Source organism: Carassius auratus, chromosome 26 (genome assembly GCF_003368295.1).
Source record: "Carassius auratus strain Wakin chromosome 26, ASM336829v1, whole genome shotgun sequence".
In the NCBI taxonomy this organism is placed as follows: domain Eukaryota; kingdom Metazoa; phylum Chordata; class Actinopteri; order Cypriniformes; family Cyprinidae; genus Carassius; species Carassius auratus.
The window spans coordinates 23,800,166-23,820,587 of record NC_039268.1 but is presented as its reverse complement, the minus strand read 5'-3'; the positions used below and the strand labels follow the sequence as shown (position 1 = coordinate 23,820,587).

The window sequence follows — 20,422 nt, the reverse complement described above, 5'->3', positions numbered from 1 at the left end:
GAGATACAGAACTTGTGACAACTAGCCCCGGTGCGATAAAATCTAGGAGGCGGGGTTTGTGCTCTCAACAAACGGTACATTTACATTTATGCTTTTATGAAAAACAGAAGAGTTTTTAAAACCAATCATTATTGAATAATGCTGTTGTTCTTGAACTTAGATCGGTCGGGGAGGAGTGTGTGTGTGTGTGTGTGTGTGTGTGTGTGTGTGTGTTGTAGCAGCGGTGGGCGGGGTTTCATGCACACACTAAATATTCAAAATGGCGGACAGTGGATCAACGACTCAAGATGAGCGCTCGACTGCAGGTAATTATTACATTTTACATATTCATATTCTCCATCCGCCTCGCGTAAACAAAGCCAAACACGCGCGACGATCATCTACGGATAGAACCGATCGCAAAGGGGAAGATGGTTGATTATTTTGGCGATCATTTGACTCCGTTAGCAGCAGATGAGAGTTGTTTGTCCTGAACAAAACTCTGGATGTTTGAAATGGCGCGCTCGCGTGCACTATATCCACACAGTGTGGCGCGGGTTCACCGGTTCGGTTCGGTTCGGCTCGGTTCAGTTTGCGGCGGTGTTTGTAAAGTGTTGTGAGTGTGAGTTAGCTAGTCGTGCTATCAGCGTGCTTTGTGTTATTTCGGCCCCGACAGAAACTCGACGGTCCATTATTTGCATATTCATGCGTGTGTTCGACAGTAAACGCGCAGCGTGACGTAGAATAATAATAAATCATCGCTTCAGTCTGTGCTGCGGTGAATAAAACTAAAGAAAAACTTAAACCCGGGCTTATCTTCTGTAGATCAACTGTTTGCCCTCAGGGCAACATAAATACCCCGACTGTGTGTGTGTGTGTGTGTGTGTTGGGGGTTGAGAGAGAGAGAGAGAGAGAGAGAGAGAGAGAGTGTTGGGGATGGAATGTTTATTTTGTATAACGGGTAGAAAGTCTGAAAAGTTTCCCCTTTCTCAAACGCGCCTCGTGTTGAATAATTCGCTCGCGCTGCAGGAGTGAAAATACGAATTTGCATAACATCAGCCCAGCTTGTTTAATGCTGTTCATTCTTGTGCATAATTTAAACGTCAGTTAATTTCATTCCAGATGAGAGACGCGTCACACTATTTATTTATCGCGCGGATTAAATATACAGAGCAGCTCATGAATATTCATGAGGACAAACGCCGTGTTCATGAATGATTAATTTCTGAGCGCTAATGCGCGCGGTGTGATTTGCTTTGAATGCGGAGAGCATGTGAGTTCTGTGGAGGATTTCACCTTGTGCTTTTTTCAGATTCTCTTGTGTCTCTCAGGAGCGTTACATTTGCATTTATGCATTTAGCTCATTGCTGATCCTGCAGAACATCGAGGGTGTTATCAGTGCGCACTGTGTTCTTATTTATGTGCACTGCATACTAATGTTTCACACGATGATGATGATGATGATGATGTGGTGGACTGTCAGGTGCTGATCACCTCATGGTCTTCTGGACTGAAGCCTGAATGTGTGGTGATGAACGATGCAAAAACTACAATATTTTATTATTCTTTTTCTGATGAAAAGGTCTGAATTACATTTAATATCTTTTGTCAGCTTTAATAGTAATATATCAAACTTCTAGGGGCTGTATATTTGTTTTGAGTGATTTCCACACAATTTCCCTTTAATTAACAATTTTCTCATAAATATCGGAACATATGAAATGCTGTTTTGCCAGCTGTTTTAACATTAACGTAAACCTTTTCAGATTTAATTTATGACCTAAAATAACGCCTTTCACCAAATGAAAATCTGCTTTGTCTCCGATCAGTTCTGATTACTGTAGGACTTACACAACAGAATGAAACTGTTATTTGAAAACATGGAATTTAAGTATTAAAGACATGAAAAGTTTAATCAGTAGTGACAAACCTAATTGATTAAAATATATGGGTAATTGCAGCTTCTTTTCACTTCTCATCTTATAACTCAATAGTAATTAAGTGTAAAATAACATTGCGTAGTGTTCACTAGGGATGCAGTAATACAGTTAGTCCACTTCCCACGGCTTTTAAACTCAGTTCAGTTCTGATAGTTTGGCACAGATTATTATATGTCTTCCTAACATTTTTTTGAGTGAGTTGAGAGGGTTTCCGGTTTTTTGTTTTTTAACCCAAGATCGTGTGATTGGCCATTATTGGGTCACTCTGGACTCCAGGGGGCGCCCTCGAGCAGAACATCCACACATGCATCACAGAAAAGGAAATCCCTGATCCAGAAAAAGGGCATCACTTTCCCTGTAACTGAATAAAAAGAACTAGCGTTAAACGTTTTGAATGATGATGAAATAAGGACAGTAAACACAATATATGGTTTATACGTGTTCTTCAAGCTCGGGGTTTTATATAATGATTAAGTATATTTGTATTACAGTATAGATATTGGATTACAGTATAGAATACAGTTTATAATTTATTTTCTGCCTCATTCTGTGATAAGAAGCCACATCAGATCACAAAAGAAAGTTATTTCAAACACTCGACTGATGTTGTGTAGTAAAAACAAGTTATAATGTTCTCTTTTATTGGGCAACGGGTTTAGACAGGCTTGTCATTGCATGTCATCACAAGAAAAGATACTCCGTGTGTGCTTTTACAAACATAAGCTGAGAGGCGTTTCCTCATCTCAGCATGTGAACACACACACACTCACGGACACAGACACAGTCCAACACAAACTCACATACGGACACATACACACATATGGCCAAGCACACAATCACAGATACACACACGTACGGGCACACACACACACCCAAGCACGGACACACTCACGCACACAGGGAAACACACACTCTCCAAGGCACGCACACACATGGACACATTCACACACATGGACACTCATACACAAAAACACATACGGACACACACACTAACAGGCACACACATGCACCGACGGACACACTGACTGTAACGTCGCTTTAACACATTTGTAGCCTCACTGTAACATCACTATAACATCGCTGTAGCGTTGCTGTATCGTCACTGTAACATTGCTAATGATGCTGTAGCGTCAATGTAGCATCACTGTAATCTCACTGTAACGTCACTATAACATCGCTAAAGCGTCGATGTAGCATCACTGTAACATCGCTGTAGCATTACTGTAACGTCGCTGTAACATCGCTAATGTCGCTGTAGCATCCATGTAGTGTCACTGTAACATCGCTCTAGCATCACTGTAAGATTGCTGTAACATTACTGTGACATCACTGTAGCATTGCTGTAATGTCGATGTAAAATCGCTCTAGCATTACTGTAACATCATTGCAGTGTTGCTGTAACATCGCTGTAGCATTGCTGTAGTATTGCTGTATCATCACTGTAACATTGCTAACATTGCTGTAGCGTTGATGTAGCGTCACTGTAGCATTGCTGTAATGTCGCTGTAACATCTCTTTATCACCACTTTAATGTCACTGTAACGTCACTAACTTCGCTGTAATGTTGCTGTAGCATTGCTATGACATCGCTGTAGCGTTGACAAGCTGCGCAAAACATGTGAACTAAAGTGACTGAACGTAAAAGATGATTTTGATTTTGCGCAGCTTTTCAGTGAATATGTGATAGCACGCACACAAGATGCGCATTAAATATCGCATGCGATTTATCGTGTAGCCCTAGAGTTCAGTCTAGTTGCTATAATTGCATTTAAGGCATCACAGAATTGAGGCGTATGATTGGCAAACACAGGATGATGGCTTAATTAAAGCTGATGAATATTAATGAGTTCTTGAGGTCTAATAGGAAAGTTTGGGCTGCAGTTGAGTGTAAATGTTTCTGTTCTCTGAATATGCGTTTTGCCTTATGCCACTTATCTGCTTTAAATTATGCAGTGTGGCATTCAATAGTTTGAAAGGCTAATTAATAGCTTATTTAAAATTCTGTTAATTAAAACATTTGCATAATGTATTGTGTGTCAGTTAGCTTACTGAATCCCTCGCAGCGGCCGTATGTAAATCATGTTTCTCTCAACTATTTTCTTTTGAGATACAAAAATCGGTCCGTCCTCTCTCTCTCTCTCTCTCTCTCTCTCCCTCCCCCCGTCTGTCTTTCAGTGGGGTTGTTGTCATGGCTACAGCTTGAGTAAAAGCCACATGACTTAGTTCATCAGTGTGTAACAGTGCAGCAGAGTCTTTGATCGAGCTGAAGAGCTTCCTTCACCTTTATGAAGCTTTCGTTTGGGGCTTCGGTGTGAACCACACTTACTAGTTAGTTAGAACTTAGTTTAGTAGGAGCTCTACTAGTAACCGTGACCTTAGCAAGCGCCACTGATCCAGTCGGGCGACTCTTCTCTATTTCTGAATCACCTAAAATGTACAGGTTTTAGCATCAGACATAATCAACCAATCACAGCTGAGAGTAGGCGGAGTATACAGTACTGGTACAAGACGTCATATAATAGCTCAAATTTATTATTATTATTTTTTTGCTACCATAATTTTTTCCCATATTTATTAATTTCCAAATTAAGTAATAATATGTGAAATAAATATAGATTTAATTTCAGCAATTATGTGTGATTTAAAAAATATATATATTAGCGTGATATCGTATACTGTATGTTGTCCATCAAAAGATCCATATCAGTCCATCACATCAGAGAGACCGTTAATAGCAAAACAAAGCCAAAATCAGGACAATTTAGGCAGTTTAGAAGTCCTGTCTGGAATAAAAGCGAATAGTTGCTGATCTCTTCTCAAAGCGCTGAAGAGCGTTAACCAGGTGAAGGCAGTGAGTTAAGGCTTCGTTATCCCTGTTCTTTGATGTGTTGTTTCGTATAAACAAGCTTGTCCAGTTTGACTCGGGCAGTCATTAGCAACACATTTGTTCATCGTTGCTGTGTTGCATGCTGGGAAGCCCCCCCCGACCCCCCAGTAATTAAAACAGTCACACACGGCTGGTAATTGGCCTTGTCTCACTTCTCCCTCACTGTTGTGCTCGCCGTACCTCTGTCCTAAAAGCAATCCAATTAATATGCTAATGAGCTGATAAATATTTATGAAAGATGTTGAATTATGCAGAAAGCTTTCAGAGGTCCGTGTGAAATGAATTGCGTGCAGAACTTCAAAGCGGCGCTCTGCTAATGAGCGAGGGGGAGTGAGATTTGCATACGGCTTTAATCAGCTGCATACTGATTAACTTTCATTATGTATGCAGCACTTCTAGATGTAGTCTTTGTGTTTCGCTGGTCTCGGTGTTCTCCGTCGGATGTGTTCTCTGCGTCCGTCTGTGATCTGAGTATCGTAGCGTGGCTCGTGGACACAGGTAAGTTTATCATGATCAGTTATCGGACGGCGTTCGCGCTGTTGATTGTGTTCTGTATGAATCACTGCTGGAAAGTTCTGCTTGTAAATGTTGATTAATAGTTCTGCGTTGATATTCAGTGTCTAATATTGCAGCTCTCGTCATCTGGGACTGGGTGATATGGCAAATAATTAAATTTATTTTTGTATTGTTTAACTAGTCAGCTTAAAACTGCCACATATTTCAAGTCAAATTCTCTTTATGAATCATCTGGTTACAGATAGCTCGGTTCAGTTTGGTGCTAACGGACCACGAACTCACATATTAAATATCTTTGCAGAACAGATGCATGAAATCTTGAATTTAAAACTATCCTATGCATTCAGAAATAATGTCAGAAGAAAATGAAAAAATAATTCTCAATATTTCTTTGCTGTTACCGATATCTAGGTTGGACCTCACTGACCGATACCGAATAATCAACCGATAGTTTTTAAAATGGAACTAAATGAAAACTAAAACTACCATTTTTTTTTTTTAGACACCACTGAACCTTACTTTTTAAATGAATAAAAACATGATTTTCAATTATGTATGTATATTCACTTATTATAATTTTATTTAATTTTATATATATATATATATATATATATATATATATATATGTATATGTGTGTGTGTGTGTACAAGAAACTTTAAAATGTAAAAATGTATTAGTAAATGTTGAAATTAACACTCTTAACTAGCACCAACACTTCTCCAGCGCTCATTAATCTTAATGTAAATCAGCGGTGCACACACTTTTTTTTTGCATGGGATCTACCTTTTAAATGAGAAACTCACCGAGATCTACCAAATGAAAATAAATAATACAATTACATATAAAGCAAATGATTGAAAAAAGCTTGTTGGGATGCACCATTTAATTTCAACTGTCATGTTTAAAGATCTGCGCTATCAAGTGCAAGGTTAGGGGTTCGATTCCCTGGGAACACATGATATGTACAAATGGTTAGCCTGAATGCAGTGTAAGTCACTTTGGATAAAAGCGTCTGCTAAATGCATAAATTTTAAATTTAAATTTAATTTATTTAAGTATCTAAACAAAGGATACTGCGTTCCATATGATCATTGTATGTGTACTCTTTATTTTCTTCTATTTGATAACACTTTATGGTTATCTAATCAAAGTATGCTAATCACACACCGGAAGAAAAGTGCAGCGCTGCATCTTTAACACAACTCACAGATATCACACACTGAACAGGAAAACATTTATTTTAATAATGAACAAATTAGCATGAGTTTGAAGTTTGGTGTTTAAAAAGCAGAGCGAATGAAGCATACTTTATCACAGAAAGATGCACAATACAAAATTTCACAGCCTGGGGTTGAAGTCATTATGTCATTAAAGAGCCAGTAAGATGAAAACTCTAAGCTTCCTATCACTGTTTATAAGTCCTGTACATTAGGTTTAAATCCATCCAAGGTTAAAAAACATTGTCATTTTGTCAAAATATCATTTTAAAATTACCTCAATTCTCAGAGATCCCAAAACGGTTCACGCGAAGCTGTTCAAAAGATTCAGTTTCCTTAAACCCCACCTTTCGGTAGCATACTGTGTTCTGATTGGTTAACTAACATAGTTTTGATTGGTTGTTCCACACACACCTCCACGGTAAACAATGCGTTAGCATCTGTTTGGGGTGAATTATGTCTTATTCCTCTCATAGTGAAGCAAACAGTAAAATAAAAAACTTGAACAGTCTCGCTGCTTCTTCTTCTGTGTGTGTGTATTCAAGCCGCGCTTCAGTTTGAATCTGAATAGAGCGTTCAGCGCGGGGCGTGGTCACGAAGGGAGACATGAAAAACAAGACATCGCAGAATATCTGTTTTCGGCAGCACTTGTTTAGTTTTAAAGTAGGCATGTTAAGCTTTCTATAGATATCTCTCTCATGTCTCTTCGTTGAGTATTCACAGAGTTACACTTCATTTTAATGACGTGTTTGTACATGACGATCAGCGCAGACAAAGGCTGCAGACAGCACACATACTGATAACACGCTCGGGAGAAAACAGACACATAACTTCATAATCATACTTCGCGTTGTGATTCGGAGATGCTCGTTGGTCTAAATAAAGATCTAAAAAAAAAAATCCAGCTGTACTCACCGAGATTAGAAAAGCAGTCGAAATGAACAAAAGGGATTTGTTGTACTGCTCTGGTATTGTGGTAAAAATGATTATTAGCCATTGGTTCTTCTGATCTTCATTCTTTGGCAGTGAAAATAAAACAAACTTGCCTTTACAATTAAAAACACACTGTCTCCTCGACATGATGCTCTCACACCAACCAGAGCGTCTGTGTGTGTGGGGGGGGGGGGGCGGTCAGAGGTCAGTTTCTCTCAAGACGGTAGGCGGAGATTATTATGCAAAGTGTTCCTAGTGACGTACATAGAGATGGGCAAAAGATTTGAAATCTATAACGACTCGTTTCAGCGATTCAGAGTCGACTCCTTACTTTAGAAGCCAATAACTTTATAAATTGTGTACTTTTTGGTTTAATTACTTTGCACATTGTTTACACTGATGGACAGCTACATCAAACACTGTAATACAGGTAATCTTTGATTTCCCATCTGTGTGGCTCTTTAATGATTATTTGGCACAGACAGCAGGAGGTGTCAGTGATTTCTGCCTCTAGAGGGCGCTCTCTCACTGTGTAATGATAGTGAACCTTCTCAGCCGCTCCACCAGCGGAAATAACCTGGAGAACAGGGATTTTTACCAGTTCCAGCAATCAACTATAGGAGCCGATTAATCGGCAAAACCAATACATCGGTTGACCTCTAACTTGTATTAAACGATAAAATGGCCAGCTCTACTGTCTTCAGCAGCTTTGGTAAATGTTGGCTAGTTGTAAAGACATGCACTGTTTTCTCTCAGCAGATCTGAGCAAAGGCAGCATGGAGAACGGAGCGCATGGAGGTGAGTAACGAGAAGCTGATTCATTACTCCTGAGTGTGTTTGACCACTGAGTGACCCTTGTGTGTTCATCAGCTGCTCAGGCCAACGGTCAGGAGGGCCACAAACCCAGCGGTCAAGCAGCGGTCAGCGGCGTTCAGACACAGGAGCCGCTCCAGCAGGTACGTGAAGCATTGATTAAACACACTTCTGTCGCTCAGAAACAGCTGGAGGAGAGTATGAGTTTCTTCTGTTAAACACACAAGATGATATTCTGAAGATTGTTTCATACTCTGGTGGTCACAGAATAAAATTAAACTCCTACATGTTTGGAACATCTTGATGACAGTTTCACTTCTGGGTGAACTATCCCTCTTGAGATATTATTATTGATCAGTGTGGCTTAGTTTCGGCCAGATTTGGTATAAATCAATCCCAGAATGCAGGTAAGGAATTCTAGCAAAATTACATCTTAAAAATATAACCTGTTCTTTACACTAGACATTATACTTCAACACAGACATCCACCTTGTTTACATGCGGGTGTTTAACATATTTAATTTTGAGATATATCAGATAAATGTGTCCCCTCCAAAAATCTTTAGGATATTAAGTAAAGATCATGTTCCATGAAGATATTTTCATTTTATACCATAAATATATTAAACTTCATTTTTGATTAGTAAAATGCATGGCTAAGAACTTAATTTGAACAACTTTAAAGATGATTTTCTAGATTTTATTTCTATATATATATATATATAATATTTTGCTCCCTCAGATTCCAGATGTTCTAGTATTGTCCTACAAACAAACCAGACATCACTGGAGAGATGATTTATTCAATTATTGTGCATTATTCATTGAAGTATTTTTATTACCTCTTTATTGTATATTATTATTGTATTATTATTCTTAAGTGTTTACTTTGAATACAGCCTTTAATGCTGATATGGCATACAATAATAAGTGAATATTGCTGAATTGTTCCTGAGAAGTATCCGCTTCAGCTGGTCTGTTCTCTGTGTCTGTGCAGGTGAGCATGACTCCAGCGCAGCTGTTGCAGACGCAGACGCAGATCCTGGCCGCAGGTCAACAGAGCAGCACTGGAGCCAGTATCTCTGCGGCCACGCCCATCACACTGTCCCAGCCCATTCAGATCGCCTCTGTGAGTGACTGACAGCTCGCCGTCCAATCACAGTCCAGATCACTGACACACCCACAAACGCCTGAGAGCTGCTGCTCATTCACACAAGAATAGAGACAACTGTTAGTTAGACGTACGATACTGTTCAAACATGTTTGGGGTCAAAGAAATTATTACTTTAATTCATAAAAGATACATTAAATTGATCAAAAGTAACAGACATTACAACATTACTAATGTTACAAAAGATGCATATTTCAAACAAATGCTGTTTAAAATAATAAAATGTATAAATTTCCACAAAAATATTGAGCAGCACGACTGTTCAACATTGATAATAATCAGAAATGTTTCTTGAGCAGTAAATGATCATATTATTCTGATTTCTGAAGATCATGTGACACTGAAGACTGGAGGAATGATGCTGAAAATACAGCGGAGCATCACAGAAATACATTACACTTTAACACAGATTCACACAGAAGATGACAGCAGAAGAGACTTGCATATTTTACAGTAAAAACATCAGTCATGTGGATGCATACGTCTCTCGCTCACTCCCTCTCTCTCTCTCTCTCTCTGTCGTTCTCTCTCTCTCTCTCTCTCTCTGTCGTTCTCTCTCTGTCTCTCTCTCCCCCCCTCTCTCTCTCTCTCTCTCTCTCTGTCTCTCTCTCCCCCTCTCTCTCTCTCTCTCTCTCTCTCTCTCTCTCTGTGTTGTTCTCTCTCTCTCTCTCTCTCTCTCTCTCTCTCTCTCTCCCTCTCTCTCTCTCTGTGTTGTTCTCTCTCTCTCTCTCTCTCTCTCTCTCTCTCTCTCTCTCTCTCTGTGTTGTTCTCTCTCTCTCTCTCTCTCTCCCTCTCTCTCTCTCTTGCTCTCTCTCTCTCTCTCTCTCCCTCTCTCTCTCTCTCTCTCTCTCTCTCTCTCGCTCACTCCCTCTCTCTCTCTCTCTCTCTCTCTCTCTCTCCCTCTCTCTCTCTCTTGCTCTCTCTCTGTCGTTCTCTCTCTCTCTCTCTCTCTCTCTCTCTCTCTCTGTCTCTGTCGTTCTCTCTCTCTCTCTCTCTCTCTCTCTCTCTCTCTCTCTCTCTCTCTCTGCAGACGCAGGGCTTGAACCTGCCACAGTTTGTCTTGGTCCAGCCGGGTCACTCCCTCAGTCCTCAGTTTCAGCCTCAGTTCATCATATCTCCGTCTCCTCAGGGTCAGACCGGTACGAGCGTCTCCTCTGTTTGCTGATTCTGTCGCTCCTCTGCACTGTTTCTAACTCGTCTGTGTGTGTCTCAGGTCTACCTCAGAACCCAGCGCAGAGCAGCCTCGCCCTCAGCGCACAGGTACAGACCTGCAGAACACTGACCCCCGCGGAACACTGACCCCGCAGAACACTGACCCCCCAGAACACTGACCCCCCCAGAACACTGACCCCCGCAGAACACTGACCCCCGCAGAACACTGACCCCCGCAGAACACTGACCCCCCCCCCCCCAGAACACTGACCCCGCGGAACACAGACTTTTACTTTGGATGCGATTGATAGTTGCCCATTACTAATACAATTTTCATCTGATTGAAAGATTAATTAAATTCTTAATGTTTTATGTCTTCATGTGATTACCAGAAAATGTCATATTTTGGTAACAAAATAAAACCGGAAAACATTAAGATAGACATAGGGTTAACAAAAAAATTCTGGAAAAAAATATCTAGAAATATAAACAATTTAAAAATAGATCTTGTAAAAATGCTGCATGGTTAGTCTCAGGGCAGTATGCAGACCTCTGCCCCGCTGCAGACGAGCCGCTCCTGATCGGATGTAGAGGTCAGTCGGAGCTCTCCTAGTGTTGATGGAGGTGCTGTGTGTTGGTGGTGTTTGCAGGCTGCTACACCGACGAGGAAGATCGCCGCTCTACCGGCTCCAGCATCTGCTCCGAAGCGCATCGATGCTGTGTGTGTGGAGGAGGCCAGCGACCTCGAGGAGCTCGAGCTGTTCGCCAAGAACTTCAAACAGAGACGCATCAAGCTGGGCTTCACTCAGGTGTGTGTGTGTGTGTGTGAGAGAGAAGTGTGTGTGTGTGTGTGTGTGTGTGTGTGTATATTTCACATGTCTCTCTCTGTTAACACACCTGATTCAGATCATCAGCTTGTTAGAAGTCAGCTCCGTGTATGAACTGTGTTCACGTTGACATGCTCCCTAAAAAAAAATCTCTGATTTGGATCGGCCCTCTCCAATCGGTTGCATCTCTACTTCTAAATCATACTGTGTGAGGAAGTAGAAATGCAGCAAGTTTCCTGTAAGGTGTAGGGCAACAGCACATACAGTCTGTACAGTATAAAAACAAGTATTCTTATGGAATAATAATAATAATAGCTAAGTGTGTGTGTGTGTGTGTGTGTGTGTGTGTGTGTGTGTGTGTGTGTGTGTGTCAGGGTGATGTGGGGCTGGCGATGGGGAAACTCTACGGAAACGACTTCAGTCAGACCACCATCTCCAGATTCGAGGCCTTGAACTTGAGCTTCAAGAACATGTGCAAACTCAAACCTCTGCTGGAGAAATGGCTGAACGATGCAGGTGAGAACCGCTTTCTTCTGCAGATCTAGAGGAACACAGTAAACACACAGCGAACAGAAACAACACAACAGAAACTCACTTTGAAAATAAAACACACACTTTAGCAGTTCTTGGTTAAACACTCTTTCTCTGCGTCATGTCGTCCAGTAGAACAGGTACGATGATATACTCAAATATTCCAGTTTAATATATGAGGGCAGAAATGATTCTATATAGTTTTATGGTTTATATTTGTATTGTGTTATAATTGATCTGTGTGTCGGTCTTCCTGAATATCTGCACAATTGCATATTTATTAACCTGTTGTATAAAATCAATACAAATAGAGATTAATATTGTTACTTTTTTTTTTTTTTTTTTTTTGCTAATTAAATTTAAAATGTTGCATTTAAAAGAAGTATCATATACAGATACTATATTGGTTTTATTAATATTATGAATTTGTTTTTATTTAATATTTTCCTTTTTTTTATTTCAATAACGTTTTAGTAATTTGTGACTACTTTTTAGTGCCTTTTGATAAATAAAAAAAATGATATACTAATATTTCTGTTTTTGTTTATTTTAGTACATAAAGTTAAACTAAAATAGAAAATGTTCCTTTGGCAACAAGCTGAGGTGTGTGTGTTTCTGTATAATTAACATTTATTTTATTTGAAGAAATTATTTTAATGGTTTTAGTTTAAGTTATAATCCTGCTTATGTCGTGATTTATGCATATGTAAATGTTTTCTGAGCTGCATTAAACAGTTTAAATACATCTTAATGCAGTTTTTGTGCTGCAGAAAATGACATTGATTTAAAGTGTCTTATTACTCTGAATTAATTTGATTAAACTTGAGAATGTGACATAAGAGATGATGCATATATTTAATAAGGTTAAAGCGGTTATAGAGGAAGAAAGGACAGTGGCTATGTGATTGTTTAATGAACAGTGGATATCTGATACGAAGCGGTTGATGTGTTTGCTCAGAGCGCATGTCTGCGGACTGCGTGGTGTCGAGTGCGAGCGAGATGTCTCCGGGGCTCTGCGAGAGTCTAAACCGACGCCGCAAGAAGCGCACCAGCATCGAGACCAACATCCGTCTGGCCTTAGAGAAGAGCTTCCTGGAGGTGAGCACTGGAGGATGTAGAGCTGGGGCAGAGATCAGTGTGGTGTTCTGGCGACTGATGTTTAGTGTTGTGTGATCTGCAGCAGAGTCAGAAGCCGTCGTCAGAGGAGATCACACTGATCTCAGATCAGCTGAACATGGAGAAGGAGGTGGTGCGCGTCTGGTTCTGTAACCGCAGACAGAAGGAGAAGCGGATCAATCCTCCGAGCAGCAGCAGCTCGTCCGGATCAGCCCTCAGAACCATCTACAACAGCTCCTCAGCCGCGGTGCGTTGCTCCACATCCACACCCAGATCATCCACATCCAGATCCACATCCAGATCCAGATCCACACCCAGATCATCCACACCCAGATCCACACCCAGATCATCCACACCCAGATCCACACCCAGATCATCCACATCCAGATCCAGATCCACACCCAGATCATCCACACCCAGATCCACACCCAGATCATCCACATCCACACCCACACCCAGATCCAGATCGTCCACACCCAGATCCAGATCCACACCCAGATCATCCACATCCAGATCCACACCCAGATCCACACCCAGATCATCCACATCCAGATCCACACCCACACCCAGATCCAGATCCACACCCAGATACACATCCAGATCCACACCCAGATCCAGATCCACATCCACACCCACACCCAGATCATCCACATCCAGATCCACACCCACACCCAGATCCAAATCCACACCCAGATCATCCACATCCAGATACACATCCAGATCCACACCCAGATCCAGATCCACATCCAGATCCAGATCCAGATCATCCACAGCCAATTCCAGATCCACACCCAGATCCAGATCCACACCCAGATCCACACCCAGATCCACATCCAGATCATCCACAGCCAATTCCAGATCCACACCCAGATCCAGATCCACATCCAGATCAGACTAGTATTACATAGATTCATATATATATATGTGTGTGTGTGTGTGTGTATATGTATGTATGTGTGTATATATATATATATGGTGTGTGTGTGTTACTTTTTATATTGTAGAGTGAAATACAATAGAAATATTTGCTATTTTGTTATAGAAAAGTATATATAACTCAGTATAAAAAAATGTATTATTCTTAAAACTACTGAACAAAATAAGACATACTGCTATAACATATCGTTTAATAGTTTTTGCAATAATAAAATTAGTAATAATTTGTATTATTTTATCATATTGATATAATATGTAATATGTTTTATAATAATAAGTAATTTTTTATATTTTCCCCAAATGGTTCCAAAACTGGTGTTTGTGTGAATGTTTCCTGTGAGCGAGAGCTTCTGCATGTGCAGTGTTTTTATTGATTATTGATAAGTGATAGATTTTTGAGTGGTTATTGATGAGTGATTGGTGATTATTGATGATTATTTGGTGATTGAGTGATTATTGACGAGTGCTCTGCTGTGTTCAGGTGTCCAGTGGCACGAGCACACTGACGGTCAGTCCTGTGGTTTCTCTGAACAGCAACAGTATCTCTAACCTGACGTTCAGTGGTGGGTCTCTAGCACTCACAGCTCCATCCTCCTCCATATTTACGTGAGGTTGTGGGTCATGTGACACTCTCTCTGTATCTCCGTGTTGTAGGCGGAGCCCTGGGTCAGGTGATGTCGAACACGCCCTCCATCATCTCCATGGCGCCCACCGTCACCACGTCCACTCCGGTCATGACATCACCCTCTCTCACCCCATCCACCACCGCTGTCAAACAGGAAGTGGCGGTTTCCATGGCGACAACAGCCATGCAGGGGGCGGGGCAGCTGCTGGTGACAGGCACAGGACTGGGAGGAGCTAATCTGACGGCCTTCACGGGTTTAAACCCGACGATCATATCGGCGTCGCAGCTGATGCAAGGGTGAGTGAGTGGGGCATTATGGGATGGAAATATCAGAAATAACGTGTTTTCTTTCAAACTGGTGGAAAGAAAACATCCAAAGTACACATTTACATTATATACACATGATCTATTTTAATATTTATTTAATATTACAAAGATTTTTATTTGTAATTTTTATCTAATTTGCATTTTAATTAATTAATTATTTCTGGCAGACTAGAGGAAAGACATCCAGAATACAGATTTATGTTATATGCACAATATGTTTTTATATTTATTTTATATTATCAAGATTGTTTTATTTAATTTTCGGACACATCTAATTTTCACTTTTATTTCTATAAATAAATGTATGTGTGTTAATGAGGTGTGTGTTGTGTTTGTGCAGCGGTGCGCTGCTGAGTCTGAGTCCTGCGCTGATGAACAACAACCTGCTGGCCACCATCCAGGGTAATGACATCACACCATGTTTCATCTCACTCAATCTCAAAAATTACTGAGTGTTTTTTTATAACCTGTTGAATTTTAACACTTTTAATTTACCCAATGCAATGCACAAAAAAATCTAAATTTTTAAAGTTTTATATGCAAAATTCTTTAGGAAATGTTTTGCTTGTTTTTCGAAGGAAAAGGAGAATGCAACGAGCAAAATAATGCATCTTAAAGAATTGTTTATTCAATGCAATGAAAAGTGCATAACGTCTAAGTGAAATCAGATATGTAATGTAATTCAACTTTAATTCAATTCCATTCAGCTTTATTCCATTGAGGTTTATTTCACTTCGGAACATTCTTTCACGGATTTGAGCTACTGTCTTCATACACTGATTAAACTAGTGTGACATAATATAGGAGCGCGGGGCACAAAGTAATCCAGGGTTAGTTTAACATTATTTTATTTTACCATAGTGAAATTAAAATTCTGGCTTAAGAATTGCTCATTTAAATGCAATTTTTTATTTCAAATTCGACTAATATAATTTTTTTTATCCTCAATCTCCTCATCGCAGGCAGACAAAGCCTACGTTTTTTATCATTATCGATGAAGGTGTGTCGTCAATGAATACTGATTTTATCATCCTACATGAGGATCTGAGGAATTATAAACATGAAGGTCGTGATTTTGCTGCATGAATATGTTTGTGGTGTTTGTATTTATCAGCTCTGGCGTCTGGCGGCGCTCTTCCTCTGACCTCCATCGATGGAAACACCAGCCTGCTATTCGCCAATAACAGCGTAGGAAACCCCGCCCCCAGCATGGTGACCACACCCTTCTTCCTCAACCCATCCAGCTTCTCTCTGCTGCCGGCCAATCTGCTGTCGGCGGGCGGTGCTGGAGGCGGAGCTCTCAACCTGCAGCTGACCAGTGATGTCACCACGATGACCAAGAGTGTGGGTGTGGCCTCGAAGGCGCAGTGAGCGTGTGGCTCCGCCCATTTCTGTGCTATCACCAAAAACTCTTGCGAACAATCAACATCTGATGCCCAAGGAGACGGGGAGGATGGAACCTAATCCGTTTCTTAAACTAACGTCTAAATTAACCAAAAATGTGTGTCTTTCTAAATCTTGACGAGAGATTATTTAGCGTAACAGAGTTTATATTGACTTTCTACGAGGATCTCTGTTGTTTTTATTTGCGGCTCCGTGGAACGAGCCGATTGTAGATAATTTCAGATTTCTAACCAAAAGCATTTCAGATCTTTTTCGTTGCGTTGGGTGGAGGTTTTGTCAGAGGACTTTTTAAACTAGTACTCACTTTATCGATATGGTTAGAAGGCTTTAAACGAGTACTAACGGGTGCGGGCCAACTCCGAGTGAACTGATTCTGAATCGAGTTTGTTCAACTGAATCAATTGAACCTGTGATTCGCTCACATCTGTCTGTCCTATCAGATGTTGTTCCTGGCGATCTGACGGAGCAGGGGTCAGAGGTCAGCACTGATGCTCAAGGATCTTCAGCTGAAGATTGTGCTCTCATACTACTGTGTACAGACACGCTTCATTTCTGTTCCTTTGCCAAAGCAAACGTCTTGTTTTCACTCCTTTCATTGATTGCGTCTCGGTGTTTTTATATGAAAATATCACCAGTTTCTGTTCTGTGCTCGTGTTTCCTCTTCTACACGTGAAGCCACAGACGCGAGGCGGCAGCATTGATCTCGTCTCTCTCTCTATGGTTTATTATATCGTTCATCAGTGATTGCATGTGAGCAGCTTCAGGTTCATCTTTATTATTTTCTGCAGGATTGAAACCAAAGATTCATCAGCGTCTGTCTTTGTGTTTGTTTCTCCTCTTCTTTAGTCAGAAAACACTCTATATTTCAGGAGTATATAGAAACATAAGAAAAAAAAAATAGTTTTATTTTGTGGCTCCCAAAGCAGAAATCCTCTTAAGGATGAAAACCAAAGATTTCTCACTTTCTCTTTGCCTTTTCTTTATTTTATTTTTTATTTTTTAAGTGTAGTTAATTTGAAATCATCAACTCATTCTAGTCTTTATGATCCAGAGGTCAGATGATTGATTTTCTGCTGGAATAAGAATTGAGATGAGGAATCTCACTGTGTGTGTGTGTGTGTGTGTTCAACAGAATGTGTTTCATATGTTACAGAAGGGCTGTTCTCTCACACACTCTTCTCTCTAACACACACACGCTTATACACTCACTCTCTCTCACATTAACCCTCTCTCTCACACACACACACACACACACTTCTCTCTGTTGTTTCTCCACAGGTTCTCGTTGATGAATCGACTCTCGCTCGGTTCACTTGTGTGTGTTTGCTGTAGAAATGAACTGCTCTGGATTTGTGTTTGTGTGTTTCTCAGATGATGAGTTTGTCCTGTTGCTGTTGCCGTAGTTGTAGATCTCATTAAATGTTTTTTTCTCAGACTTGTGTGTGTTATTTTGATCAACAGTCGAATCAGGTTTCATAATCAGGTTTGATTATTTACTGAAAATATTAGAGGAAAATCATTTTAACAAGCTGATACAAAGTTACACAAACAAAACAGACAAAAGTAACAACAACCAAATGAAAAACAATGAGATTCTCAGTTAGATGCAATAATACTCTACTGATATAAAACAAAAGATATTAAACATCAGTCATCATGAATCCCCTATTTAACCCATATTTCACCACAAAGTCACAAGAAAAGCTTTAAAACATACAGAATATTACAGGTAAAAGCTTACAATAAAATCACCTTTATCTAATCTAACATTATTTTTTACAGCATTTATTATCCTTTTAATTAATAAAAATGTTCATGTTAGTTTACACCATAGTAATGTTAGATACAACTTTTGACGGTAAAATAAATGTGTAAATGTTGAGATTAATTTCAATATTTAATAATAGTATTTTTAACGTTAGTTGAAACCTTATTGTAACGTAACCAGACGCCTGACTGCGTGGAGTGCATCCCTGAATCTCTGGTGTGGGTCCGTCATCTCATTACATTTTCAAAATCACTATGTTATTATCTTTTTATATCGAAACAGTGTGAAACTCTAGTGACGTTTATGTGACCCATGTGGACTTGATTCGAAAAAGCTAAATGGTTGTAAAAAAAAAAAAAAAAGTCACACTTGTGTTGTTTGCAGTCAAAAACAGAATAGGAAATAGTAAAAAATACAGAGAGGTTTTTGTGTTTGTGATCTACAAATCAGCCACAATACAGATCAAAGTGCACAGAAATGAAGAGGAGACAAAAACTTCAGCGATTATGACTGAAAACACTGCTCAGGAAACCAAGGAATGCACAGCACTGAATATATGTCATCTGCCTTGATTCAATGGGTTTTAAATATGGGTTTATCTATTTTAAACTTAAATACTGCATTAATTGAATTTGATTTTATTTTATAAAGAAAATAGTCTAATATTTAGATATATTAATTAGTAACATGAAACGCTCAAAATGCTAAATATTAATTAAAATCACTATTGAAATTGAATGTTGTATACAATAATTATTATATATATATATATAATTTCACAGAAGATGATTATGGTCTCTGTCTGTTTCGAGCGGTGCACAACACAAGTGTGACTCTCTAATGATCAACACCAGAGAGTGAAGCGCTAGTTCTTCAATCCGGTTCGGTTCAATACTGATTGTTCTTCTGACTCTACAGGTCAGGTGTGATGTGAGCTCAATACGAGGGTCTATAATTCACCGAGTGTGGAAACACAGTGACTCTGGAGCAGATGAACAGTGACTGGACGGAGATCAGTGTTTAGCGCGGCGTGGCGTGAAGCGGCTGCATGTGCAGAGAATCATACGTGTCTTTAGTCATGGAGCTCAAACCCTGAAACACAAGAACACATTCATCAGGTCAAACACACTCTGATGTGCAGGATCTGGTGTTCATCTGTGAGCTGAAGCGTGTCTGACCTGATAAACCTGATCAGTTCGGCGCCGCTGCTGCAAAATCACAAACAGAGTGAGTCTTTTCATGTGAATCATTCAGAAGAATCGGTTCGAGACAGTAAAAGTGAATCAGTCACACTTACTCCGGGCTTGGCCTCGATCTCTCGGTACGTGTCGTCACCCTTCTTCTGCAGAGGCTGAAACAAACAATCATCATCATCATCATCTTCATCATCATCATCTTTCCATCAATATAAACTAGTTTTCCAGTGTTTTATATTAGTATTTTAAAATGTAATTTAATCTAAATACAAGTACTGAATTTTATTTGTTTTAATTTTAGTTCATTTTTAAGATCTGCCTGACTCTGTCATAACATTTTGATGATCTGTTAGGAAAACAAATATTTATGTATTCAGGTTATTACAGGTTTATATTTAACTGTTCCCTGTTACCACATTATTTTTCTGTAAAAAATATTAGAGAAAAAAATGTTTTGAAAATGTGAGCCATATTGTACCTGTTCTACAGTGTGTGTGTGTGTGTGTGTGTGTGTGTGTGTGTCAAACTCAGTCCTTCCACATTTACTAATGTTTAGACCAAATCTGAACACTTCTAAAAAGTGTGTGTGAGTGTGTGTTTGTGTGTGTGTGTTTGTGTGTGTGTGAGAGAGAGCATGTGTATGTGGTTTATGAGGACACATATTTGTATAATGACATGGTTATAGGTATTACAGTGAGGAGGTGATTTACGAGGATATTTTCATTGTAATTCAAAACTCTTATAAATCATACAGAATGAGTTTTTTTGAGAAAGTAAAAATGCACAAAGTTTCCTGTGAGGGTTAGGGTTAGGTGTAGGGTTGGTGAAGGGCCATAGAATATACAGTTTGTACAGAATAAAAACCATTACACCTATGGAGAGTCCCCATAAACCACATATAACAACATGTGAGTGTGTGTGTGTGTGTGTGTGTGTGTTCATTAAAATCAGTGTTTAATTGGTTTCATTCAGAATTGTCTCCGATGTCGTCAACAGGGCTGAAGGGCGCTTTGTGATCTAAAACATAAAGGCTTTCACATAATGTTTCAATAAATGTGTTTTAAACATATAATGTTTTTCCTA

General features: G+C 39.7%; 2 protein-coding genes across 6 annotated transcripts in view; one reads left to right on the top strand and one right to left on the bottom strand.

The window, feature by feature from the left end:
• Nucleotides 1–200: 200 nt before the first annotated feature.
• LOC113044695 (POU domain, class 2, transcription factor 1-like) lies at nt 201–17,810 on the top strand. 5 transcript variants are annotated; one of them, XM_026204875.1, is made up of 14 exons: nt 201–305; nt 8,233–8,271; nt 8,344–8,429; nt 9,284–9,415; nt 10,488–10,596; nt 10,671–10,717; nt 11,260–11,418; nt 11,811–11,952; nt 12,926–13,065; nt 13,148–13,330; nt 14,501–14,582; nt 14,674–14,941; nt 15,312–15,373; nt 16,086–17,810. In XM_026204875.1, the coding sequence occupies exons 1-14, from the start codon at nt 260–262 to the stop codon at nt 16,340–16,342; spliced, it is 1,752 nt and encodes a 583-aa protein (XP_026060660.1). In that variant the 5' UTR covers nt 201–259; the 3' UTR covers nt 16,343–17,810. The 5 variants fall into 5 exon arrangements, with proteins under 5 accessions (XP_026060660.1, XP_026060659.1, XP_026060658.1 ...); XM_026204874.1 differs by having other exon boundaries at nt 222–305; nt 8,230–8,271; XM_026204873.1 differs by lacking the exon at nt 201–305 and adding an exon at nt 4,554–5,304 and having other exon boundaries at nt 8,230–8,271; nt 13,151–13,330.
• Nucleotides 17,811–17,854: 44 nt separating this feature from the next.
• Nucleotides 17,855–20,422, bottom strand: part of LOC113044698 (T-cell surface glycoprotein CD3 zeta chain-like) — an 11,102-nt gene continuing 8,534 nt past the window's right edge. Inside the window, exons 6-8 of the mRNA XM_026204878.1 lie at nt 19,441–19,494; nt 19,322–19,351; nt 17,855–19,235 (exon numbers count right to left, since the gene is read on the bottom strand). Coding sequence (XP_026060663.1) covers nt 19,164–19,235; nt 19,322–19,351; nt 19,441–19,494 — 156 coding nt within the window. The 3' untranslated portion in view covers nt 17,855–19,163. The remainder of the gene's footprint in view (nt 19,236–19,321; nt 19,352–19,440; nt 19,495–20,422) is intronic.